We start from the raw sequence: 26,431 nt of genomic DNA, 5'->3' as shown, positions 1-26,431 counted from the left end.
CAGGCTGGAGGGGGTGAGACTGGGAGCGAGATGAAGACTTGTTTTCTGAGGCCCCAGCAGCCAAAGCCAATGTTGGTCCAGCAAGTCCTGACTGCACTTCTCTGCTGATGCTTTCTTAAAAACATGCACTTTTTCTTCTATCCCGGTGTTTGCTTTCTAACCCCAAAGTTCCCTGCTCTTTGCCCATCCCCCTGAGCCCACTGGACCCCCACTGCCTCAGGCTGCTGGAGTTCAGATACTGATCTCAGAAGCAGCACCCCTTCCCCATACCCCACACCCCTGCACTCAGCAGCTTCCTTTCTCAGAAGCCCATGAGAGTTGTCAGCAGGCTCCACTGCTCAACAAATTTAAAAAAAAAAAAGAAAGACCAGAAAAGAAAAAACCAACTCGGTGATTTGAGATTTGCAGGTGCAAAACGGAAGCCTCGTTTGACATTTTCAGAATGATCACAGCTCACTCTTTCTTCCATCGCGATGAGAAAAACACAGTTCAGGTACAGATGCTGGCTGGCATGACCCCGGGGAGCCCGTGGGGACCCTACTGCTCCTTGTCTTCCTTCACTGTCTCTTCGCAGTTGTCTTGCTCATCCTCCGGGACCAAGAACTCCTCAGGGGGCCACCGGAGCTCCCCGCTCTCCACCTCGCCCTCTGTGGGCTCCACCACTATGGAAGGCAGGCGGTCCTTCAGTTTGCAGCAGCGGTCAAAATCTGATGGGTCAGGGAAGATCTGAAAAAAAAGCAGAGCGGGCACCGGGTCACAAACATATGTGAAAAGAGAAATTCAATTCCTTCCTTCCACACCCATGTGGCACACTCACTGCTGGCGGTCTGCCAGGGCCCGTCTGTGCCTTGTGGGGCCCGGGGGTGGAAGGCAGGAGCCAGGAAGTAAGTCTTGAGGGAAACTGTCCCCCAGCTAGACTTTGCTTCTAATGCTGAAGCTGTAAGTTTGGGGGGGGGAGGCAGTGGCACTCAATCTAAAAGGTTGGTATAACTCTATTTGTTTCCCTTATTTCCAGATAAAACAATTCAAAACCATATCATCTCAGTAAGCCATTTCTTTCTTTGCAGCACGAATTTTATACCTGCAACCCAAAGCTTAGGAATACCAAAACATTAGCGTCCTCCCAAATAGCTACTGGCACCTAGTAGAAGCAGATTCCCAAGGTCTTTACATATATCACTTCAAACCAACACAGAACAGGTGTTGCTCATGCCATTTTAAGAATTGCAGGCTCGCCGGGAGTGGTGGTGCATGCTTGTAATCCTTGCACTTGGGAGGTGGAGACAGGAGGATCACGCAGGTTCGAAGCCAGCCTTGCTGGCTTAAGAGACCCTGTTTCCAAATAAAAATATAAAATAGGTCTGGGATTGTAGCCTTGTAGCCCAGAGGTAGAAGGGTTTCCAGGAATCCCAGTACCACAAAAAAAAAAAAAAAAAAAAAAAAGAATTGCAAGCTTGGGTAAAAGTTGTCCAAAACCATACACTCCAGCTACAAAAGAGGCTCAAACCCAGGTCTGTACCGCCTCTCGAGTAGATAGATGGTCCTGATTCCATTGCAACTGTCAACGCAAAGCCAAAGCCAGATGAAGGCACGGCCCCCAGTCACAGGCAAGCGGGGACAAAATCCACGCTGCCTTCCTCTTGCAGGAGCAGCACCTGGCTGTGCGTGGGCTCCATACCTGGAAGAGTCTACTTCTCCTTTCAGATCTCCATTTTCTTAATGCTTACTGTGAGTCCTGTCCCAAACTGGCAGAAACCCCAAGTCAGGTTATAAAATTAAGGGCCACATCCAGCTCACTGGATTTCCCTTCGCACACACTGCCCTGTGACTACAGCTGACCCAATTCTTTGCCCAGCAGCTTAAGTACTTAATCCTCTGGGCTGCTGGTCCCTTGCCACCCACAGCCCTCAGTGGCACACCCAAGAGCTACAGAGAGGAATCTTGGTTTGGGAAACCGAAGCTCAGCCCCTGGTACCTTCAAGGGTCTCTTCCCACCTCTCCATTTGACAAATGAGGAAATCCAGGCCCAGAGGGGTGAGCAGACTCCCTCATGGTCACACAGCTTGTTCGTGGTTCAAACATGGATACACGCATTAAAGCAGGGAGCTGCCGGCTCCTGCTGGACAGAGACAGGGCCCTGATAGCACACCGGTGGCCTCCATTCCCAGGAGGTAGAAACACTCAGACCTCCCAACTTCCATCTTTCAGGGTGATCCCAGGGTGTCTGGTCTTACTGCCCCCAACCCCGAGCACAGCTTCCCCAGCCAAGTCACACTCTGATCACGTCACAGGCCACGTGGGGCTTCTGAGAATCACGGGCCTCATGAAGTCTCCCCGATCCCAGCAGACCAGTGATTATTAACCATTTATCCAATAAAGGCCTATTGCTGGGGATTAAGCCTTAAGCCAGCTGTACGGCCAGGCATCATTAAAGACTTAACAAGGCTCATAAAAAGTATTGTAATAGCAGCCTCAGGAAAACAAGCTGAGGGAGGGCAGAGGGGCAGGTCCAGAGGGGTTCAAGGGAGGCCCAAGGAAGCTGACCCTCATTCTGAGCGTTCTCCTCCTGCGTGGCCAACCCTGACAGCTGCCATGGACTGCTGGGCACATAGACTGATAGGTGCAGAGTGGGAAGTGGGTCTTCACTTCTCCTGTGGAGCTGAGCCCCTCCTGGGGGTTGAGGGACACAAGGTAACTTCCAAGTGAGCACTCTGGGAGTAAGCCAGGGAACCCCGATGAAAGGCGCACACATCAGCTTACCAGTGTTTTCAGACGTCGCCCCGCTGCCATCCTAGGAGCAGCAAGGCCCTGGGACTGAGGAGGTCACAGGATATAGCCAGCACTGCCATCTCCATTTGCTTATTTTAGTGTTCATGCCTCTTGAAAAATGAAGTAGGAGGCCATTGGACCAACATCCCCAATCCATAGTCTTGACTGAGAAGGGGAAGCAGGTGTCTCCACTGCCTACTAAGCTGCTAGAAGCCTCAGCCTGGGCCCCAGGATGACCAGCAGCCAACCATGCCCAAAAGATGAGTTTCCCACTTGTCCTAAACCTTTAAGACCTGGTACAGAGCTGTGAGATAGCAGGAGGAACTGGCCTCCTGGCCACGCACAGCTCCTGGTCTCTGCCTTCATCCTCTGACCTCGAGCCAGGGCTGAGCCTCCCTGTCACATGGCTGAGAGACAAGAAAACTCGGTTCTAATTATGATCACCCAAGCCAAGGCAGAGCAAAGAGGTCGAGAGGCCGGGCCCGGTCAGAGGAAATAGGAGGACTCTAAGAGTGGAAAGCATTTGGTTTCATTATAAGTTTGAAATAGGTTTTTCCCTAAAATTGGGAAGAAACATTTATGCTGATGGAAGAGTTTTGTTTTTGTTTTTGTTTTTGTTTTTGTTTTTTTTGTTTTTTTTTTTTTTTTTTGCGGTACCAGGGATGAAACCCAGGGGCATTCTACCTCCAAGCTACACTCCAAGTCCTATTTTTTATTCTTTTCTTGAAACAGGGTTTCACTGAGTTGCAAAGGGCCTCACTAAGTAGCTGAGGCTGATTGTAAACAGTGATCCTCCTGTCTTAGCCTCCCAAATGCTGGGTTACAAGCCTGCACCACCACGCCTGACTCAGACTCTTAATCTTAGTCCCAGTAGGGTATCATTTCTATTTTACAGATGAGGAAACCGAGGGCATGTGACTTGCACAGGCCAGGTCCCTTGAAGCGTCAGTATTGGGACTCAAATGTCTAGAGAACTTTAAATGATGCATTCACTTGAGGACATTGGGCCAAGACACAGAATCCAGATCTTTGCTATATTCTTGACATCAGCTGTATGACACCTGCCAAGTCCTCACAACCCCCAACTTCAGTTTCTTCTCTGGAGACGTGAAGTGACCTTCTGGTCTCACTAGATGGGTACAAGCGGTTGGCAAATACAGAGATGACAAATTGCTCCGAGGACATAAGCACGATTCAAATCGGTAATGTCTTCTTTGGAGCGGTTTCAGCAGGACTACAATTAAGTACCCAATCTTCAAGCAAGAGGCAGTAGTACCTACGCGGTAATTAAAATAACTCCAAACAATGCCTTTTATACCAAGAGCTTCACAATTACGTCTTTTAAGTCCTTGGGGGAAGTATGAGCACTGAACTTCTGATACTGCTTAGTTGCCAACGACCTTTGCTCCATGAACTGCTCAAAGAAGAAACTGCTTTAAAAAAATTTTTTTTCACAAAGCTTGCTAATTGTATTTTTAAAAATCACTACAATATTTACTCTAACCTTTCTATCAGAGATTTTATTTTATTACCTGATTATACTATTCTGTGCCTCTCCAAATGGTAGCTCTCTCTCTAAAAAATAAATAAAAAGCAACCAGAACCAAACACCCTCATGATTTCCTTGTAATCAGACAGAAAGCCTTGCTAAGGGTTGCTGAGTCTTTTTTCCAGCACAATCTTATCTCCAACAGCTGCTTAAGAAGCTGACCCCGAGGAGGTCAACATTTTTCCACTAAGTCATGTTTTTTAATCATCCAGGCAGCAGAAAAATGAGAGGTTGCCACTGCAATTTGCCAGGGTGGGGAAGGGAATGGAAAGAAAGAACTGGAGTTAGACTTGCCAAGCACATGACAGGTAGGGCTGCGGCGGCGGGCCAGCCCGGCGTGCCGTTTGCCTGCAGGAACTGGCAGGGAATAAAGAACTGCCCCTGTTCCCAACAGAAACTGCTTCTGGTTAGACATCCTAACCCAAAGTGCCCCTTCTCTCTAGACTGCATAAAAGAAAAATTAAAAAGCCTTTTATCTTCCCTCTGCAGTAAAGCCTCATCTCCAAAAAGCTTAAAAAAAAAAAAATGGGGAAACCCTGTGAGGCGTTGCCCGCCTTCATCCCAGAGCAGGGCAAGGCAGGGCAGACCTAGAACCATCCATCCCCAACTGTGCTTCTCCCAGCTCTATGCTTTACTCCTTTTGCTGACACTATTCTCATCCAGCTGTCATGCCCGGCTGCTCAGGCCAATGGCTTGGATAACTAATGGGCATCAAGTTCTCTTCTTTGCAAATACAATAAAGTCTTGTCAATCACATGCACTGGGGACGTCCCAGGCCCTGCAAAACCGACTGTGTGGGAAGATCAGGCATTCAATTTTGGTGATGGTGAAGTTCCCAGGGGACCCTCTGCAGAGGGTCCTTTGACAGGTGGCCTCCAGTCCCAATAGGGCCTGACATTTCAGGAACGCAGAGGGATTCCCTTGAAAGGTCAAGGGAGCTTCTGGATGATTCAGGAGAAAGAGACAGGCTGTGAGATGGGATGTGGATGCCAACATACTGGAATTTCTGGCTGCAGAGGTCAGCGCTGTCCAACAGATTGTCCTGCAGTAATGAAAATATTTTCTGCGCTGTCCAAAACAGCCCCCACTAGTCACGTGTGGCTAAGGAGCACTTACGATGTGGTTACAATGTGAAATTTTATGAATATAAATTTATATCTGGCTTAAGCAAATATAACATAAATTTACTGAACATTTCAATGGCTACCTGGGGCTAGGGATACATGATTATGGAAGAGGTTAACGAGAGCAGGACTATCCAGAAAGGCTCGGGAAGTCTGGCTGGCTGGGCAACAGGGTGGCTCCTGTGCAGAGGGCTGTGGGGCTGGGGCAGGCGTCTGCGGACGAGGGGCCCATCCACAGGCTTTTTGCTCGGGCATGGAAGTTGCTGGCGAGCCAGCTCCCATTTCACACAGAGAGGAACTGAAAGGCAATACCAACCCAGGTTCCAAAGGCCCCAAATTTGGAGACCGAGCTATCGACTGTCTGCCTTTGAGCCAGGTGACCTAAACCTGGCTGCCTCCGGGGTGGGGAGAAGAGAGAGATGCCTGGCACCCAGCGTGGAAAATGTGACCAATCCTGGTGGGTAGGAGCCGCCCTCCCCTGTGTGTGTCCCTCAGCCATCAATTCTGACAAATGACCTGAGCTGGCCACGAAGGGGGTGGAGGGCTGGGCAAAGAGCTGTGAGATGCTAACAGGGAAAGCAGACACCAGCAGGTGGAAGAGATGAAAGGTGGTTAACTGGACACAAAGGGCTAATTACCAGCTCTGCAAGCTGAGCCCTTGGCGCATGCACGCCCTGCTCCTCTTTGCTGGGGAGGGACAGAGGAAAGGAGTGCTGGGGATGGATGGGGAGGGCTAGAGGGGAGGCAAGGCGGAGAGGGCCTGAGAGAAATTGCCAGGTTAGTTCCCCAGGGCACTGTGTACAAAATCACAGTAAGCCTCTACCCTCTCTAGTTGCAGACAGGAACAAAGAATCAAGTCCAAGCCTGCTATGGAAAGTCACACGCCCACAGGCAGACCAGGAGCCTGAAAGATCTGGCTTTTACCCCCCCCCCATTATCTCTGTGACCTTGGTCAAGTCCTGTCAACCACTCCCAGGCTCAGTTGCCTCCTGAGGGAAGTAAGGAAGCCGTTTCTAATCTGCAGCATTGTTAGGGGGTTACTTGATGCCTGCTGATGCTGGGCACAGACAACCAGCCCATTCCCCGACTCGCCTCCTCTATAAATGAGGATTAATGCTAAGTCTGATCTTAATACGGCTTTGGAGAGAATCAAATATAGGTATGTGTGAATGTTCTCTGAAAACTCTAAATTCCTAGTGCTGGTTCTTATTAGGTAAAGCTGGGGGCCCCAAGGAGTGTTTAGAGCGAGGTTCCAGAACACCAACAACTATAGCTTGGGACAGGAGCAAAGGCACAGCACCCGGGGCTCCTGCTAGCAAACCCCAGCCAGGTTCTTTGGAGAAATGGCTGTGACTTCATTGCTTCCTTTGCAGAGCCTCTGTTTCCCTGGGGCGTGGATTAGGCCAACTGGAATTGAAACAACTGCTTTGTCCAGGCCCTGCAGCCAGAAGCCTTCCTGCCCTGTACCTCCTCTCTTGCCCTCTCCTGGGGCCTGAACCCGGCTAAGTCAGATTTCCCCAGATCCCCAGCTTTCCAAAGTCTGGGTTTCTAATTGTTTTCTGGGGGAACAACAATGAGTTGGCCTGGTGTGTTTATTCCTTTCTAGCAGAGGCTGGTTTGTAACAATGGGCAGATCTCTCCCAGCATCCTGCTCTGCCAAGGTGGAATGAATGAGCAGCAGCTAATTCAAATGAACAATGCACTCTGCACTTTGCCCTCTAACAATATGTGAAGGCAAGAAATGAGGTCTTCGCGATACTAGACTCCTGCGATTTTATTAGCATTATATTATTAGTATTATTTGCATCCTGCTGACTTTTCAAAGTGAATCAAGACTCATAGGAACAGAAAGAATGGTAGCACAGGAGCAGAGTGGGTCCTGAGGGGACTCAGGGAGGGAAGACCCTTCTCCAGCCCTGCTCAGAGGCTAAGCAGCTCAAATTCCATCTGTTGAGACTCTCACCTGCCTATAATTCTCCCGTGGACCGGGGATATGGAATATCCACTTCATCCTATCCTGCTCTTCTGGTGCCTCTAATCTTATAGGGCACTTGAACAAAGTTTGGGGCTTTAAAACAACTGCAGAACCTCCTTCCTTTGGATCAAAGATGCTTAAGTCTCTAGCCTTTAAACTTGAAAGAAAAGGAAATCCTTGGGATAAACACCATCTTTCATAAACATCTCTCAAACACACACCCAACCTGCAAGTCAGGAATTCCAAATTCCAATTAATTAGCACTAATTGCTACTTGAGAATGCTAGGCCCAGAGAACTGGTGAAACTTTTGGAATGTTGGAGAATTTTCTCAAAGGCTCTGGCATAGATGGCTTCAAATACCTGTATCTTATTGACCATATCATCATTGTCCTCTTTAAAGAAGTCAGGCCCTCCAGTCTTCCATATCCCTTTCTCTATCTTCTTCCACTGGAATGACCCAAACGTTTCATAACGGCATTGCCTGTCTCTCAGAAAGCCCAGATTGATCCAGCTTAGATTCAAACTATGCTCTCATTCTTTGTTCTGGAGATTAAAAATCTTGAATGTTTAGTTAGTCTCATAGTGTCCCCATCTTTGTCCGGAGTTCTTTTCCTATCCCCTACCACAAGGCTTCCAAACTTCCCCTGGCATCTGAACAACTCTTTCAAGTGTCTGAGGACTTCTTTGCCTGCCTCGTGTTTTGGCATGGCTCTCAGTCACTACCACTTCTATAGTACATGTCAGGCCAACTCACCTTGGCCCCAGAATAAGGTCATCGGCTAAATACCCATCTTCCATTCAGTTTAAAAAAATTATTTTTCTCTCTTAAACAAAAACTGCCTGATAGCAACTCCTTTAAAAGACACATGGATGTTTATTTGACCACAACTGTACTACTGATGCTGACAACTAAGTAAACAGGGCTAAACTTCTAGGGATATACCTATTTCATTATCTGACAATTCTACAATGTCTCATCAGAAATATTCTATTCAGGGTAGAAAAGCAGTTCTCAAAGCTCAAATCCCAAGACACTTTCAGGGACAGAGTGTACATGGGGTTTAAATATTTTCAGAATAATACTCAGATGCCATTGACCTTTTTCATGGGGTTGAAAGTTGCACTAATGCTATAAAAAAGCAATAGTGAGTGAAACTGCTGGCATCTTTGCAAGAATTAATGCAGTGACTGCAAATTGTATTTTTTATCATTACATTATTTATCACCTCACACAATTAAAACCAAAACCAAAGCCTAATTTAAAACAAAGCAAAATGAAACAAAAATTGTTAATGTTCTTAACAAAACAGTAAAAATTAACTTTTATTACATATTGACTCTTAAATACATGTCATTTTAATATTTGGGGTGGTGAAACAGAAAATAAAAATAAAGCACTTCTTTTTCTTACCAAAGTACATCAGTCATCTCAGGGAAAAGCATTTGTACAATTAAGTTACCAGCTGAACTAGCCAGGCTGACCAAAAAACTATAGTTATTTCAATTTGGATACTGGGTAGATTTTTTTTCCTTAAAAATGAACAAAATGATCCTGTCACTTTGAGGAAAATGATGATATTTATTACCAACAGTAAAAACAGAGTTTTCAAGTGAAAATTTGGATTTTTGTTTCTTTTTATTTTTTATTTTTGCGGGTCTGGAGATGGAACCCAGGGGCATTCTACCTCTGAGCTACATCCCCTGCCCTATTTTTTATTCTTTATTTTGAAACCGGATCTCACTGAGTTGCGGAGGGCCTCACTAAGTAGCTGAGGCTGTCCGCGAACCACGATCCTCCAGGTCTCAGCCTCCCGAATGCTGGGATTACAAGCGTGTGCCACCACACCCAGCAGAATTTTTGAAAACTCTTACCAGCCCCCATGAACTTGACAGCTTTTTAATGCTTGGAGGCTTTCTGATGGGACCAGTGTAGACATTAACTAATGTGGTATTTTCACACAGCATAATGAAATGTGTCAACATTTGGAAGAACCACATAACATAACTCAGTAAATCTACATTTTACAGAGAATCGGTGTAAAACCAAATGCTCGCTTCAAATGCAAAATAGACAAATAAATTTTGATGGAAGAATATAAAAATTTCACTGACATGGTTTCAGATACCACATAATATTTTTTAAAATAACTAGCATTTTTTAGGTTATGGGGAAGTATAAAAATATGAAAAGGATGTATTTCTTCATTATATATCTGCATAGGCCATATTTTCATTGGCTTCAATCAACACTTATTGCTACGGATTGACTCCTAGGAAGCACATATGAAAATCTGGCTACATTTTGTTACACCTGGCACTAAAGAGATCTGCAGAAATGTAAAATAGGAGGCCTCTTTTCTCACTAAACATGTTCCGTTTTGGAAAATAGTTGTTTGCATGAAAAATTGTTATTTACATTAACATAATGGTTTCATTGTTATTCTAAATGAATTAATAAGGAAAACTTGAAAATTTCTGTCTCAAGTTCTCAAACAGTAAATATCAAGACACAATCTACATAAATAAAACATCATGTGACCTTTGGTAAATAATAATAAAAGCTCTTTGGTAAATAATAAATTATTTTTAAGAGTATAAAAGTAACTGAGTCCAAAAGTTTGAGAAGTGTTGGTCTAGAGGAAAAAGTACTCTTAGGAAGATGATTGTGTAAGTCAAGGTTGAAAGACAAAATATGTTGTTTCCAAATCTGGAGAAGAGCTGAGGGGAAACATTACAGGTACCTTCTACTATCTAAAAGGCTGATATAAGAAAGAGCAGAGTTTTAGTTTTGGTTTTGTTTAATCCAATGTGAAGATCTAATAGCAATATGAAGGATTTCACTGAGTTATTCAACTTTCTAACAAACAAAATGACATAGAGATTAACTCTCTTTTGTTAACTTTGTGGTTGTTTGTTGGTTTTTTGTGATACTAGGAATGGAACCCAGGGGCATTCTACCTCTGAGCTACACCCCAGCCCTACTTTTTATTCTTTATTTTGAAACAGGGTCTCACTAAGTTGCAGAGGGCTTCACTGGCGCACGCTTGTCATCCCAGCATTCAGGAGGCTGAGACCGGAGGATCGCTGTTCGTGGACAGCCTCAGCTAATTAGTGAGGCCCTCTGCAACTCAGTGAGACCCGGTTTCAAAATAAAGAATAAAAAATAGGGCAGGGGCTATAGCTCGGAGGTAGATGTCCCTGGGTTCCATCCCCAGACCCGCAAAAAAAAAAAAAAAAAAAAAAAAAAAAAGTAGCTGAGGCTGGTCGCGAACCACGATCCTCTTGTCTCAGCCTCCCAAGCACTGAGATTACAAGTGTGTGCCGCCATGTCTGGCTTAACTCTCTTTTATAGACGGAGAAATCAAGGACCACAGAGGTGACATGAGATTAACTCACTTTTTGTTAACTTTGTGTTTTGTTTGTTTGTTTATTTGTTTGTTTTGTGGTACTATGGACTGAGATGGCATGGATGGTAGCAAAGCCAAGATCAGAAAGCAGTTATCCAGACTTTTAGTCCACAGTTCCTCTGAGCTGAAGGATGCTGAGCTCTGTCTCTGGCAGTGTCCAAAGAACCCAGGGGTGAGCCAATGTGCTGCGACTCTAGAGCTTACCCCTATCAAGATGCCTGATCCACTCCAAAGCTGCCTCCCCCACTCTGAGATGCTTCAGAGCCCTAGTCCTGATTGCGAAACGTGTATATACCCAGGGTTCCCAAACATTTTGTTTGCATACTCCCTAAAAGAATTTTGAACAACTGTGTCTCTGTTTATGCATCCTATATAAATTTAATACGTTGAAACAAAACACACATACCACACTTTTCAATGGCTTATAAATATTGTAGCAATTTGATATCAACTATCACCTACTGAAAAACTCTTGAACAAGCTCTTAAGTCAATTTATAATATCCCTTTCTCTGCTTGAAACTGTATTTCAATTCTACTTCTCCACTGAATTTTTTTCTTTATATAATTTTTATGTTTTCAAGTTTTTAATCACTAGTTTTTCATATATCTCTGTAATAAAAATATACATTTTCTATATAAGTGGACATTTTAAAAGCATCATGTGACCTTAAGATTTTGTTAATAAAAAATATTCTGGATTGGCTTTTTGTAGCTATTAGTATCTGATTGATGGATATATCACAATTAATTATTAAACACAAAGGTCCATTTTCATTGGGTTGTATTCTTACCATGAAGGATGGGTATGACTTTAAGGGGCTACCTGGATAAGCAACACTTTGAATGGTCCATTTGTTTGATGCCCCTACAGTTTCTACCCTGGAGAAGGCACCTTTAAAGAAACAGGAGGGTGAATGGCAGGTCTTTTCCTGGTAAACAGGGAGAAGGACAATCTTGACAGAAACATAAGTAAAAGAATATGATGAGACCTATCTCCAGGAATTACAATTTGAGAAAAGCCACAGAAGGAAGCTAAAGATGTAGACATGGGTTTCCTGAAAACCCTCCTTCTGTCATGTCCTCTGGAAATTATCTGTGAACCCTGGGGGCAGCTGTCTTCCTGTTTTAACACGTTGTTAAAATGTGAAGTGGTGTATACACGGACATATTACCAAGAAGTAATTTGGCATGAAAACCTCCAATATTAAAGTGCCAAGTGAAATAGCCAGGAAGGATCCTAATACTTCCACGGCCACATCCAAGGGTGCAAATGACAAGAGAAATACAGAAAGAGTAATTTAGTATTAGCTGATTTTTGGATGCATCTATTTCTAAGAGGACACGTTTCACTTTTGAAGAAAACAAATACCTTCAAGGTAACAACAGAGATGTCCCCTAAAAGAACCTTGCTATGGGATTTCCCACTTGTGTGAGTCTGGTTGCCGGGCTCACAGCACCACCTTGGTCATTTCTCTTACATATGTACTATTTTTTTTTTTTTACTTGCTTGTTTAAAGCCTTATTTGCTTAAAAATTAAACTCTTATCATTGCATAAGTGGAAAATAATCTTATATGTCATAGGTATTAACCATAAAAAGAACTAACATGTTTAGAGTTGTCTGTTTACTACCTAAATCTACTTTGTAGAGCACCAGGAGTGTGCAGACCCTATGCAAATACTTGCTTGGGCTGTTTACCTGCTGCAGTGCATCCGGAGCCTGGCAGACTTGTCAGGTAAGAAGGCCCCTGGGTGCTGGGTGCAGGACATCCTTCATATTTAGATCTACTTACTTCTAAGATCCCAGTCCATCCTTACTTCTAGGGAAGCATTATTTCTCAGAGACAAGCTTTCCATGAGCCAGGTCTGAGACCCCAGGAACAACAAGATGGTTCATGGAACTAAATGTACATCTGATCAAACTCCAAGGGTCGTTAAGCTAAAGTGACTTCATTGGTCTCTTCAGGGTTACATGGTACTCCAACATGTCATTAAAATAAAAAAAAGAGAGCCATATACTTTGTAATCCAAAGGGTGTTTCAGTGTACCTACTATGGGTCAAGAACATCATCTCTAGTTTTTGCAGTGCTAGCTAATCATTACTTAAACATCATCAGTTGTTCTCAGCAAGCTAAAAATAACTACAAACCGCGAGAAGATGTATTCAAAAACATGCTAAAATAACCAAACACCTTTCTGAAATGCTCCTCCATTACCCCAACGCTGTAGATGTTACACTCCAGAAACGCTATTTGCTAGAGCTTTCAATGCAGGCAGAGTACATTTGATAAACCCTTTGATGTGCATTTTCTGTTTTTAAGGTAATATATAATCAAGATGCTTAATGATGTCAAATCTCTTTGAATTGGTAATTCTAGTTCCAGGAATTTATCCCAAGGAAACGAATCAGACCTGTGCAGAGATTTATGTAAAATGATGTTCAGAACAGTGTTCATTGTAAGAACAAAATACACTGCAACCTAAGTATCTAGTAATAAGAACTGGTACATAACAAAAATTGCAAACAAAACCAAATGGCAAGAACATAGTCACAGCATGATATTAAATTAAAAAAAGGATCCGCTATGGCATATACATTATTATCCCAATTTCATTTTAAAAATATAAGTACATAGAAAAATACTGAAAGTAAACATACCAAAATGTTTCAGTGATAGGAATATGAGTATTTTTTTCTCCTTGCACTGCTGTGTTTTACTAAATTTCTACAAAGAATAGATATCATCTCTATGATGATAATGTTTACAAACTCACACTGCTACCTTTGGATTCAGAAGTTGTACCCCTAAGGTTGTTTTAAGGAAACAGTATCAACGATGCACAAAGATTTATATAACATTGTATACTTATTTATATATAATGTTGTATACTTATCATCTTATAAATAGAGAAAAATAATGACAAAAAGTAGAAAATAGTAAAGCAATCTTTTAGCTTTATACAGTTATTAAAAATGAAGGTTTGGGGGCTTTTTATTTTGTTTGCAGTACTGGGACTGAATCCCAGGCCTCACATGTGCTAGACAAGTGCTCTATTGCTGCACTACACCCCCAGCCCAACTTTGGTGTATTTTTAAGACAAGTTGTAATGACATGACGCTGGTGACAGATGATGTTACATAAGACTTGCAGAAAACGCAACGATGTGTGATTTGAGCTACGTCAAGGTACAAGCGCATTGGGAAAGAAGGCAAAAAGATGCTCGCGTGTTCACCACTGTTATTTACACAGGGCGAGACCATGGCAACTGGAAAACAAAATGTTTAAAGAAGAAACTGAAAATTTCATAATGGGCACCAAAATTTGAAAAGCATAAAAATAATAAAATACATACTTTATCAATGACAATATGAAATTACTAAGAAGGAAAGTGAAGGGAAACATTTCCCGTAACTACAACACTCTCATCTAAAACAATCACTACTGCCGGGCGTGGTGGCGCACGCTTGTAATCCCCGTGCTTGGGAGGCTGAGACAGGAGGATCGCACAGGTTCGAAGCCAGCCTCAGCTACTTAGTGAGGCTTTCAGCAACTTAGTGAGACCCTGTTTCAAATATATATATACACACACACACACACACACACACACACACACACACACACACACATATATATATATATATATATATATATATGGTCTGGGAGTATAGCCTGGAGGTAGAAAGCCTCTGGGTTCCACCCCCAGTACCACCAAAAATAAATAAATAAATAAATAAATAAATAAAATAAAACAATCACTACTACAGTATCATTCTGCCATCCGTCCGCCATTCAGTTGTGTGTGTGAGTGAGTGTGGGGTTGGGGGAGGGAGTCCCAGGTTCTCCCGCTCCATCCATAGGGACCACGTGGGACAAGTTTCTTAAGCTCTCCAAAGTAAAGGCAGGGGCTTGATGGTACAGAACTTGCCTAGCATGTGCAAGGCCTGGGGTTGGAGCCCAGTACCCCTCATACACACGCAGCAACACAAAATAAAGGCAGAAGATGAATGCAAGGTATATTCAAGATTCTGTCTGGAAACCTCCCACAATCAAGTTAGGAGAAACTCAAGCCTAGAGACCAAACATCTCTGGAATGAAGTTTATGATTATTTCTTTGCTTGGATCCATTCTACTTTATATGAAAGATCTAGAACTTTCCTTCCCATCGGCTTCAATAAAATTCCTAGCTAAGAAGCAAGCATTTGACACAGCTTCAGTTAAGGGCTATGGGGCCTTTTCTGTGCAGTTTATCTAAAATGAGCCGCCCACAGTGCAAGGCAACTCAGTCTCCTGGGGAAGGGGCTAAAGAAGCCCACAAATGTCCCCTGGGGTCACAAGGCTAGCCTGATAACATTTTAAGGAAACTTCGGGCAAATTTAAATTGTTCTCAAGATGGATTTTTGTGATGGGGCCCTCTCCATACCTAGGCGTGATATAGTAGGAACAGGATCTGGTTTGCTGATCTGGAACCCTTCCCGAGGTGGGAAGGGCGGGTGGCTTGGTGAGAGGCAGGCAAAGGCAGGCTGTGGTGACCAGGCTGAAAAGTAAGGACGCCCCAGCGAGTCCCACCTGTGAATGAGGGCCTGTCTTCATATCCCCCAGGGCTTATTGCAGGACTCAGGCCTGAAAGATCATTTCAGGACATTTGCTAGACACCCAGGAATAGCTCTTGGCTTCAGTCACAAGATTCGCCACCCAAACTCATCCCTTTTCCTCACAGCACAATCCTCCTTTCTATCCAATGTGGGAGACTGGGTCGATGGGGAGAAAATGCTGACCCCATACAAAACTGCGGCCTGGGATTGCCAAGATACAGGCATCGTTCTCTGCAGGAGAGGGAGAGGACGGGCCCAATCAATCATCCGGTGCTCATTAAGCGACTATTTGTAGGACACTGCGCCCAGTACCAGAGGAACAAAAGCAGTCTAAGACACAGTCTCTGGTTCTGCGGTGTGACCAACACACAGCCACTAGGGGAGGGAGGTGTTGGCCCAACACAGCCCCTTTGAGAAGGGGCCGGTTGTACGCACCCTGCACACTGGCTGGGGAGTGAAGGGAGCTTGTTCTCTCCCCAGCTATGCACAGATGCACTGTTGTGCCGGAGAGCCGAGGGGGAGAGAGAGACGTCTCCCCTGGGAATAACTCCAGCCCACTGCAGGCTCCGATGCAAGGACCTTCAACAACAGCGAATGTGACCTTTGTGTCCCAGCTTTGAGCACAGGAGGGAAGGTGCCAGATGGTTCCGAGAAGCAGATCAGTAGGTAGTGGCTCAGGAAGAGGCAGCTGCAGACCCAGGCCCAGGGCCACTCGGAGGACCCCAGTGGCCCGACTGCCTGCCGTGTATCACGTATATACTACGATTTAGACTCAGGAGAGAGGCGGACAGAGTAGGGATAGAAAGAGAAAACCTGCCGCAATTCCAGTAACATGGCGTGTCTGTGGCTGGCTGTCTCCTGCCAAGTGTTTTGGAATTTTAGCTTTATGTCTCTCCAGGGACAACTGAGGCTTTTTAAAAGTCTGATGTTGTGAAAGATGGTTTCCTGGTGACCATGGGACTTGTGTGCAGCCGTTCAGCGAGGCTTTCCAAACTCTGGAGGATGTGTGGGATACAACGGCCAGGGGTAACCAATGAGATGAGGGATGAGGAGGGCAAAGTCATAGCTTGTAAATTATGTCCAGAGTGGTCCCATGACAGGGGCTTGCGGGGTACAGGGGCAGGATGCTGGGCAGGAACCATCCTATGGGCCTAACCTGGGAACAAGGGAGCTAAACCCATCCCTAGGTCAACAACTGCATCCTACACCTGTGGACACAGCACAGCAGAGCCAGGCTCAGGAGGGTCATAAAGACAGCTCCGTGTAGGGTGCGTGAGCAGAGTTTTGAACTGCTGCCTGACTTTAGTGATCACCGAGAGTCTGTTCTTAGGAGCTGCTGATTCTGATTAAAAAAAAGGGGGGGGGGAGAAAGCAGCAGGCTGTGGGTGGGCCTTGGAGACAAGAGGGACCGAGAGACCTGTTCTAGGGGAGCCCCAGTCCCGAGTCCTACAGTCCTCTCTTCTGAGCAGAGCTAGGCCAAGGCTCTGGGGCATCAAGAAACAAATAACAGGCAGAGGCAAGGAAGCCCAGCCTGTTGCTGTCCCTCCACCTGCCGCAGATCATTCCCTCCTGCCCTGGGAGGTGAAGGTAAGATGGACAAGCTCACTGCTCCATGGATCAAAGAAGAGCAGGAGAGCGTGGAAGACAGGAGGGCTGGGTGACTGCACCTCTGGCTAAGAATGGCCTCCATCGCCTCCCTGAGGACAGCCTGAAGCCACCTGGTGGGAGATGGATGTCAGAGGCAGGCATACCTGATGGCCAGTAATAGCAGAGTGCCAAGGGCAGCCAGACGGGGACACGTGCTGGCCAGAGAGGGATCTAAAGAGCTCTAGGGAAAGAGACCCTCACCAGATCTTGGGGACAGGTTTAGTGAAAACCAAGGAACCATTATGTCTCACTAAGACTGTGGAAGTACCAGGTACTGTGCTAAGGGGAGTTAAGCAGAATTCCAGTGCTCCTCAGGTTTCTGCAGCTTGAGAGCCCAGAGGCAAATACCCAGGACCCTTCTCTGTACGGAGCCCAGGCCAGTGCAGACACTGTGTAGAAGACCCAGTCAGAGATGCATTCCCAACCATCTGGCTTCCTAGAGTCCTAGAGCCACAAAAGAGCAGGCTCCTCCAACTGGTTACTGCCTCCATTGTACCAGACTGTAGATACTCCGGTCCCGCAGGCTGGAGACTTGGGGTCCCCTGCATGAAGTGTAGGCAGGGAGCTGTGGCCCTCGAGGATCTAAACATCTTCCTGGGCCCTCCCCTCAGCTCCGAGAGCTGCCACCCACGGCCACCCGAAATGTGTTCAGACTTTCTAGTAATGGTTTACTCACCCACCCCATAGGGTGTCAGAATTCATGCCAAATAAATGTGCAGACATGGATCTCAGTGATTTGATGTGAAACTCAAATGGATAAGAAGACAAAACAAGGCATTAGCTCTGAGGATTTTTATACCTGCTCATAGAATGGCACTATCAAAGGACAAAGGCTAATAAGCTAGCTTGACGCTTTCAGGGGATCTACCCCAAGCCAAGCAAGCTCTTCAGAGAAGGTAGTCAGCTTCCAAAGCAAGAGACTCGACCTCGTCCATTTAGCACCTGGTCTGTGAAGGCACCCAGTGTGTAGACACCCTGGGTGGGGAAGGGTGGTGAGAACCCTAACAAGGAGCAGGTAAGGCAGAACCCACATCCCAAAGGCTCAGTACAGCATCAATGGAAGGTACAAAATGCCACAGGCGCTAAAAGAAAGGTCAATCTGGTACAGAGGGGTCAGGAAAGCTTCGTTCTCTATGGAGACACATTCTCCAATGAGACACAAGAATGGCTGACAAAGGCCAATGGGCCATTTCTTTGATGACCTTGTTTCAAGGTCAACCATAAGCCTGAGATTCTGTTTCATTTGCCAAGTCAGGATTGATGTCTCTTTCCCACCCCCAGTTCCTTGGAAAAGCAGGTCTCAGTAAAAGCCATATACTATTATTATCCTCAGGAGTAAAGCCAAGAACAGAGTTCTGAGATTCCCAGCCCCAGCTCTGAACTGAGCCCAAGCATGTACGGCAACAGGCTCCAGCCAAGAGCCGGCCCAGCCAATCCCCAGAGCTCTGGTGGGAAAGCTTTTAATTGGATGGCACTGGCTTCAAGTGGGCCCAGAGAATATCTGTCACTTGACAATCATCAGACCAGCTCAGTGCAGAGTCCCATACTTGGCATAAACAAGAGCCAGCCAAAGGATATCTGCAGCTGTGATACAATGGCATGAAAGGTGGAGGGCCCCCCCCCCCCTCAAAGCCCTCATTTTCTTTCAAACCCAGCCATACTCTGACCTCCCTCTTTTGTGACTTCTTAGATTCTGCCAGTCAAATTTTATTCTTGCAGCCCATACCTGGATCGACCAGGCTGCCTGTGTTGCAGATGTTTATGTACATGCTGGTTTTCCACAAAAGCCCTGTGCCCTCTGCAAAGTACTCAGGCCAGCAGGTTGCACAAAGAAAATGCCCAATAAATGTTGCTGGTTAAACAGCATACACGGCCTCTTTGGGGCAACCAAGGGCCCTTGCTAACATCATCTTGTGACTTAGTTCTTTGAATTTTCAGGTAAAATCTTTGAGCATCGGGTGGCGGTCCCCATCCAGGGGACAGGGATAAATTTCCCAAGGGCTGTGAGAAGTGGGCTCTCAGTCCAGCACCACAAGGGAAGACTGGAAGATCTCTTTCACAGTGTCAATTTATCTCAAGAGCCCAGAGGAGATTTCACTTTCCCCTAGCCACTGTAGCCTAACTCAACCTTCCTCACCCAGCATGGGGGTCACCTGCCCCAGTCCTCAGATGCTGCAGGACAGCTTGGAGGGCTAGAAGGGTATAGGAAACTGCCCCACCATGCCTGGCCCTTTATCCTAGAATACCTTTAAAAGAGAGTCTCAAAAACACATTCAAGAAGTACCCATGACTGTGTTTGGAAAGGTTTTGTGATGGGAATCTAAAAGCCAGAACTGAAAGACAACCTCACCTGAAACCACAAAGAGACTCAATCTGACTCAGAGACTTGGAAACTGGTATCCAAAATCACCACAGCTGGTGGGCCAGGGAGCCAAGACCTCCCACTGGGCCATGGAGCCCTAAACTGTCTCAGACCCACTGGGGGAGGAAAGTATAAAACCAGCCCAGGAAAAAGAAACTCCCTCTGTCCCCTGCCCCCTCTGGCTAATGGGATCCTTGTGTGTAGCCAGCCAAGGGGCCCGACTGTATTGACACAAAACAAAGAGGCCTCCTTGAGCCTCCCCAGCATGTCTGAAGTTATGTTCCCAACCTTCACATTCATTTTGGCTCTCTTTGATTACCCTTCCCCCGAAACTACACCTATTATTATTATTATTATTATTATTATTATTATTATTATTTACAAAATAAATGCCCCTTGAACAGCTCTAGGGAATGACCAGTCTGAGTGAGTCTAGACTCCAGGCAGAACCAACCTGAAGTGCACACACGTCATGCATCTGAAAAGCAAGGCTCTGGGGCTGGAGACATCCATGTCCTCAACGCAGCCTGGACCTGTGGCCTTGTCTGTGAATCGGGGGAGCAGTCCCATCCATGAGCTATGGCAGACTGAGCAAGGCAACGTGGGCAAGTGCTTGCCCCGCAGCGGGCGTGCAATTCATGCCTGTTACACGCGCATCCCTCACACCCCAGTTGTCTTTCCTGTGTCAGCCACTCCACATACTTCCCAAAGCCTTCCCTTGCAGACACACTCCACCCTTCTCCAAACTGAGCAGCCTAAGCACTGTCCTTCAAAATCCAAAATGAGTTTTCCCTAGAGTGACGAGCACTCTGCCGCTGGCTGGGGAAGACCCCCGGTGTAAGAAAAGTACAAGTGTCACTTTGGCATCTTTTTGTGGACTTTATGCGTTTCGGATCCACCATACAGGATGCTCTCTAGGCTACATCCTTGAAATAGCTTCCTCTTCAACTCTCAGCAGTATGAACGTGAACTCCGCATCGGCTGGAGAAGCAAGCAGAGTGCAGTGGTGTAGCTGTTCTCCCGCCCGACCACCCCAGTCACCTACCACCCCAGCGTCTACATCCTGGCCGGGAAGGGAAGCTGTGGTCTGAACTGATGGCACCATTTACTTTCACTGTTGCTGCTGTGAACGGCTAGTGAATAACAGCTGCTAAGGTCTTGCTAGACCCCAATGAGTCCTGGGCACTATGAATGCCTTAAGCCCAGTCTCCCATCACGGTGCCTCTTCACCACAACCCTGCAAGGGCAGGATTATTGCTGCCCTGAAGCATTCTACCTCCTAGCTATACCCCCAAACCTTGTTTAGATATTTCGTTTGGAAACAGGATCTTGCTAGGTTGCTAAGGATGGCCTTGAATCTGCAATCTTCCTGGCTCAGCTTCCCAAGTACCTCCATTAAAGAGGAGCACTGACATGCCTGGCTTCTTGCACCATTTTACAGATGAATAAATTGAGGTTTACTGGTCTTAGGGGCCTTTCCTAAGTTCACACAGCTCTTACAGGTGGCACTGGGATGCAAAACCAAGTCGGCTTCCATCCCCAGCAAAAGTCACCAGGCTCTAAGGAAGCAGAGGGGATGGGGTACTTTACTCACCTGGTAGGAAAGGCCATCCTTCCGGGGGTTGAGGCCAATCTCCTCCATGGATGGTGTGTTCATCATCACCTCAGTCATCTTGGCCGATTGCAAATAGTCAGGGCTGCAAGGAATCCAGACCAACAGTCAACAAACACACCAACTTTCACATTCCTCCTCTCAGTGCCCCCTGGTCTGCCATGAGACCAGGGGACTGCCTAGAGACAGAATGAGGGGTGCTCCAAGCAGGGCTTGCAGCAGAACAAGCTCACCCCCTGAGGAAGCACCCTCCAAGCCCATAGCACCAGGGCTCTTACCCAACCCATAGACAAAGGCCACTCACTATCCGCAAACCTCCTCCCCTGCAGATAGGCCCCTCTGACACGGGCCACCCGGAATTTTCTTTTAAATGACAGAACTGGAAGCCAAAACAAAAACACCCCACAACAGGAGGTAGATGAATCCACGCGTCTAAATTACAACCAACTCAGCCAGGTCTTCCTTCACCCCTCCACCTAAGAACAAAAGTAATCCTAACATAAATTTCCAAAGAGGAGCTGCAGATTATTATTATTACATAATAAAAGAACAGACCAGCCTCAGGGGGACAAAGTCCAATCCTGCTGCCTCCCTCAATGTCTCTCTTTAGTGCTCCTTTTGGCAAAATGTCCCACTTAAAGCCCCAAGGGGTCAGCTTTTCTGCAAGCTTCACATCTGCCATCCAACCCCCTTCTTTAGCCCCAGTCACAGCAGCTGCAAGCTCACAGCTTGAAAAACATCCCCTGGATTAAAAGCCTTAAGGATACCCGGACTCTGATCGCAAAGGAAATTTCCAGAGGGGCCAAGCTGGCCCACCAATGGCTGACATGTGAAAGTGCTTTGTACTCTTAAGCAGGATACAAACGTTCCATTATCCTTGCGCAAGCCATGGGCACACCGGGGCTGGAATGCATAATACCAAGGCACATACCAAATCCAGGTACCTGCTACACAGCACCCATTATTTTCACCATCATGTCTGTGAACACGGTTTAAAGATGTCTAAAGGGGTGAGGAAGGCTTTAGAGAGATTAAGTAAAGATACAGGGAAACCAGACTTTTTCTTTGTTGACTGTTTAAGAGTAGAAATGGCATTGGATTTGGAAACAGAAGCAATTGGCTCTAAGTTTTGCCCTTCAAGAGCTGTGTGATCTGGAACAAGCCAGATAGCCTCTCTGAGCTACAGGTGCCCCTGTTTGTGACTAAGATACTAATAATACATATCTTCATGGTTATGTTAAGGGCTAATGTCTGGGGGAAGGTGTTGCAGACTAGGAAGTACTAATCAACAAAATAATCTTGAACTTTAATTTCTAAGGGAAGGGAGTAATACCCCGAGGGACCCTAATACCCACCTTGTTAAATTTTAAGCAGAGAGGCACAAAGCCGCCCTCAGCCTTCAAGCCCCGAGGCACCTGGCTGCCATCCACCACGGGGAAGGAGGGCTGGTCATCCAGAAGACAGGGGTACATAAGCCTCAGGGGCTGGGGGATTTTTTTACTTTGTTTTGCGGGTTAAGTCTTCTAAACAGAGCCAGGCTGGAATGGGGGAGGGGAGAATAAAAGAGGATGCTAGGCTTGAGGGAAAGTTTAGGTTCAAGAGCATAAATCTCCGGAGGCAATTTCCTCCGCGGTCCTGGAAGTGCTACTGCTGCTCCCCAAAAAAGAGGTCCAAAGGAGCGTCCACCTGACTCTCTCTCCGCCTGATATAGGGGCGCTCTGCCCTCACTCGGGGTTGTGGCGTGGGGCCCAAAAAGTTGAGAAGCATGAACTTTCCGGTTCCTGGGCTAGGCGGGACCACACCGAAGCTGGAACCCGCTTTTCCCTGGCTTGGTGCCGGGCCCCGACCCTGCAACGCCCGCACCTGAGAACGCTCTCAGGGGCCACCCGCACTCTCCCCGGGCCGCTCCTCCTCTACCCCACCGCAGGAAGGAAGCGGCGGTCAGCGCGCACGTCCCAGCAGCCAGGGGCCTCTGCATCCTTCCAGTCCCCGTGCCAGCCCGGGACAAACCTCTGCCGCCCTCCACCCGGCTCCAGCCCCTGTAAAGGGCGGCTCCTCTCCAGCTCCAGCCCCTTATAAAAAAAAAAAAGGTTCGGTTTTCAGGGCTACCGAAAGGGCAGGGGTCTAAAGGGTGCAGCGTGTGCGCTGCTGCTTGTGGCTTACGTGTGGGGAGACCATTTCCCTTTCATCCATCCCCGGAGCTCTGCAAACCCCGCGGCCGCATCGGCTCAGCCCCGCTGCAGCCCTCCTGGACGCCAAGACTTGCAAGCAAACAAAAAGAAAAAGGGGAGGGGCCGGGGAGAGGAAGAGCCCCCTGCGGCCCTCCGCATGGGGGCTTCAGTGCGGGGGTACAGGCGGGACCCCTGGTGGTCCCCGAGCGCCCACCACCACACACACACCCCTCCGGCCGTCACTTAAGTGAAGGTTCCGAGTTCACTTCCTTTGTCTGGATGCTCTCAGCACGACCTCCCCACCCCCCACCTTTGCAACCTTGACGTTGACTCTTGCAGGGGCTCCGCGGGCGAGTTAGCGCCGGGCGCCCGGGGCCGGGACGAGCCGGGCTGGGCCCCGCGGCCGCGGCCACTAGACCAGCGCCCGCCGCAGGCGCAGGATACTCACCAGTGAATGGGGAAATATACAGACATGAAGTCCTAGGGGAGGCTGACCCACGCCCTTGTGATTTTTTTTTAAATGGTCACTGCGTCCCGAGTGAGGATGGCGCGGGCGTGGCGGGCGGCCGAGCGAGCGCGGGCACCGGGCGTTCGCCGGTCCGCCTTCCCGAGACAGCCCCGCTGCCGGCGGCACAGACCAAGGGCCCGCTCTGCACCGAGCTCCGGGTCCCACAAAGAGCCCGGGAAGCCGCCTTTATAGGGAAGGGGCGGGGCTTGGCAAAGAGGCTCCGCCCACCCGCGCCCACTCCTGGAATAACGTCACCAAAATCATGAATGGCTTCGGCGGGCGGCGGCTCGGGGGCGCGCTCGCTCGGCTCCCCGAGAGCAGCGGTCTGCAGCGAGCCCGGCCCCCTCCCCACGACTTACACACGCGCGCACCCGGGCTGAGCTCGGTGTCAGCGCCGCTGCGCGCCCACCCACCCCACAGGCTGGCCCCGCGGCCCCCTCCCCGCGCACACTCGAGGGCGCGGGCGAGACCGTCCCGCCGCCAGGTTGCGCCGAGGGAGGGCGCCATTCCCCAAACCTGGCTGGCCGCCTGGCGCCGCGCCCCCCTGGGCACCCACTCGCCGCCCCCAGCCCGCTCCTCCGGACCCCTTTTCAGCGGCCAGCCCGCAGACTAGGCCTCTGGCTGGAGTCGTCTTTGCGGCACCGCGATCGCGACGCCGGAGGGGCATCCCTTCCATTCCCCACTGGCACCGCTAATAAAGATGCGGTGGGAAAGTGCGAGAGAGACGGAGCTGGGGGACCCTGCGGGCCCAGCCGCGTAGCCTTGCAAGGAAGCTGGTCTGCAGCCCTGAAGCCCGCGGAGGGCTTTGTTTATGGAAGGATGTGGTGTCGTACTAGGGTTTTTCCATTGGACACACACTCACACTCATTCACACGCGCGCGCGCGCGCGCGCGCGCGGACGGTCTGCAGTGGGAGTAAGGGGTGCGGGTGGGCGGCGCTGGAGAACACACTAGCCTGGGCTCCAGGGCGGATCAGCTCCTCAGAGTCGCTGTCTGATAGTATAAACAAAGGGCCTCTAGCGGACGCCGCACTCTGCTGCCCGGGTCTGCAGCCCAAGCGGTCAAGCTACGCAGCAGCCCCCAGAGTCAGGAGAGGAGTCTAATTCCATACCCAGCGCTGCCCCTCTGTGGCCTCTGCTTCAATTACTTCTGAAAAACAGCTTCGTAACCTTGACCTCCGTGTGTACAGGGGCTGGGGAAAGCGCCGGAAAGAGGGGCAAATTTAAATCTGCCTTGAAGTAAGTCAGCTTTTTTGAAAGAAAATAGGAAACGTAGTGCGCCGTGTATACGTGTGTCAGGGTGGAACAACTCAGGTAAAAGAACATGGTGGGTTTAATGGTAAGGGTGGAACAGTCGCCAGGACCTTGAGGAGGCTGGGATCTCATAATTTTCATCAAAACCTCCTTAAACCAGCTCCAATAAAATTGATCAAAACAATAGTTTAAAAATAACTTTGCTATTTTCAAGCATTCATATAAGCAATTTAAGGGTTTTTTTTAAGTGTTTCCTAATAAAACACCACCTCATAATAAGCTGCTGATGCCAGCCAGAAAAACTTCAGTCGCCTGTCCCTACCTTTCAAGGTAAATCAGCAATTTGTGCTTCAAAGAACTGTGTGTGTGTGTGTGTGTGTGTGTGTGTGTGTGTGTGTGTGTGTGTGTGTGTACAGGTGCTAACTGAGATGCTGCAGGTTCAGGTTCAATGCTAACAGAGAGGTGTCGGTGCCTTTTACATAGGACAGGGAAACTTTTCAGTGCCAGTGCTCAAAGAGCTGGTTTCCAGGCTGGGGCTTTCCAGGGCCCTCAGAGAAGAATGCCTGAGCCAGGCTGAGCAAGACAAAGCCTTCTACCACATCTCCCCAGGAGCAAACCCTGGCAAGGCCGGAATGAAAGGTCATCACACTGCTTTTACGTACAAGAGACACACCTTACCTATTTGTGATTAATATCTCTTGAAGCTTTTATAGCTTAGAAAACTATCCCCCCTCCACACACTTTAAGTCCAAGTGAGCTCCTTTTGGAGAAGGGATGGGAAGGGGTGAGGCCGGTCATTTGGCCTCTGGAAAAATTCCCTACATTTGAGGTCATTACCTGATCCTACTCTTTGGAAAATGCTGTATAAGTACCTATCTTAACTCAAGTTCACCTGTCAGCAAGTTAGAGTAGAAAAATAAGCCTTGGGTTGTAACCTCTAAATCTGCACTTTTGAAGCTCTCCTTTGATGCCATGGGCATACCTTCATTCATTTGAAAATATGGGAGGCTTGGTAATGAGCTTCAATACACACATAGTCAGGACGCCATTTCTCAGTAAGGCTTTATACAGTGCTTTGCGGTTTTTCAATGCGTTTTCAATAACCTGGCTTTCAAAAGGATATGCTAAGAGTAACATAGCACAACTTAGGGTCTCCAGTTTATAGATATGCAAACCAAGGCTGAAATAAATTAGGAGACTTGCCAAAGATCATACATCTGGGAGAGGTCGGGCTGGGCCTGGAAGAGAGGGTGGAGGTACACTCGGCACCCCTCCTCTGTTACATTGCTCTGTGTCATGCATTCCCTGCATCTGTCTAAAGATACCTGGCATTTTAGCCCGCATACTGACCATTTCTTCTCAGTGCCCTGTGAGATAGGTTTCTATCCCCACTGCCTTTGAATAAATGAAGGTACAGAAACACAATCAAATGAAGTTACTAGAAACTTAGAGCTGAAA

General features: G+C 47.6%; 1 protein-coding gene across 1 annotated transcript; it reads right to left on the bottom strand.

Annotated features, from left to right (window-relative positions):
• Window positions 1–537: 537 nt before the first annotated feature.
• On the bottom strand, window positions 538–23,687 carry LBH (LBH regulator of WNT signaling pathway; the record flags this gene model as incomplete). The annotated part of the gene is made up of 3 exons (XM_080711758.1): window positions 538–726; window positions 21,025–21,127; window positions 23,662–23,687. The coding sequence occupies 3 exons, from the start codon at window positions 23,685–23,687 to the stop codon at window positions 538–540; spliced, it is 318 nt and encodes a 105-aa protein (XP_080567884.1).
• Between the last annotated feature and the right edge of the window lie 2,744 nt (window positions 23,688–26,431).

Source organism: Muscardinus avellanarius, assembly GCF_963383645.1.
Source record: "Muscardinus avellanarius genome assembly, chromosome: 15".
Taxonomy (NCBI): Eukaryota; Metazoa; Chordata; class Mammalia; order Rodentia; family Gliridae; genus Muscardinus; species Muscardinus avellanarius.
Note: the sequence above shows the minus strand (reverse complement) of the source record. Positions and strands in the feature narration are given on the sequence as shown.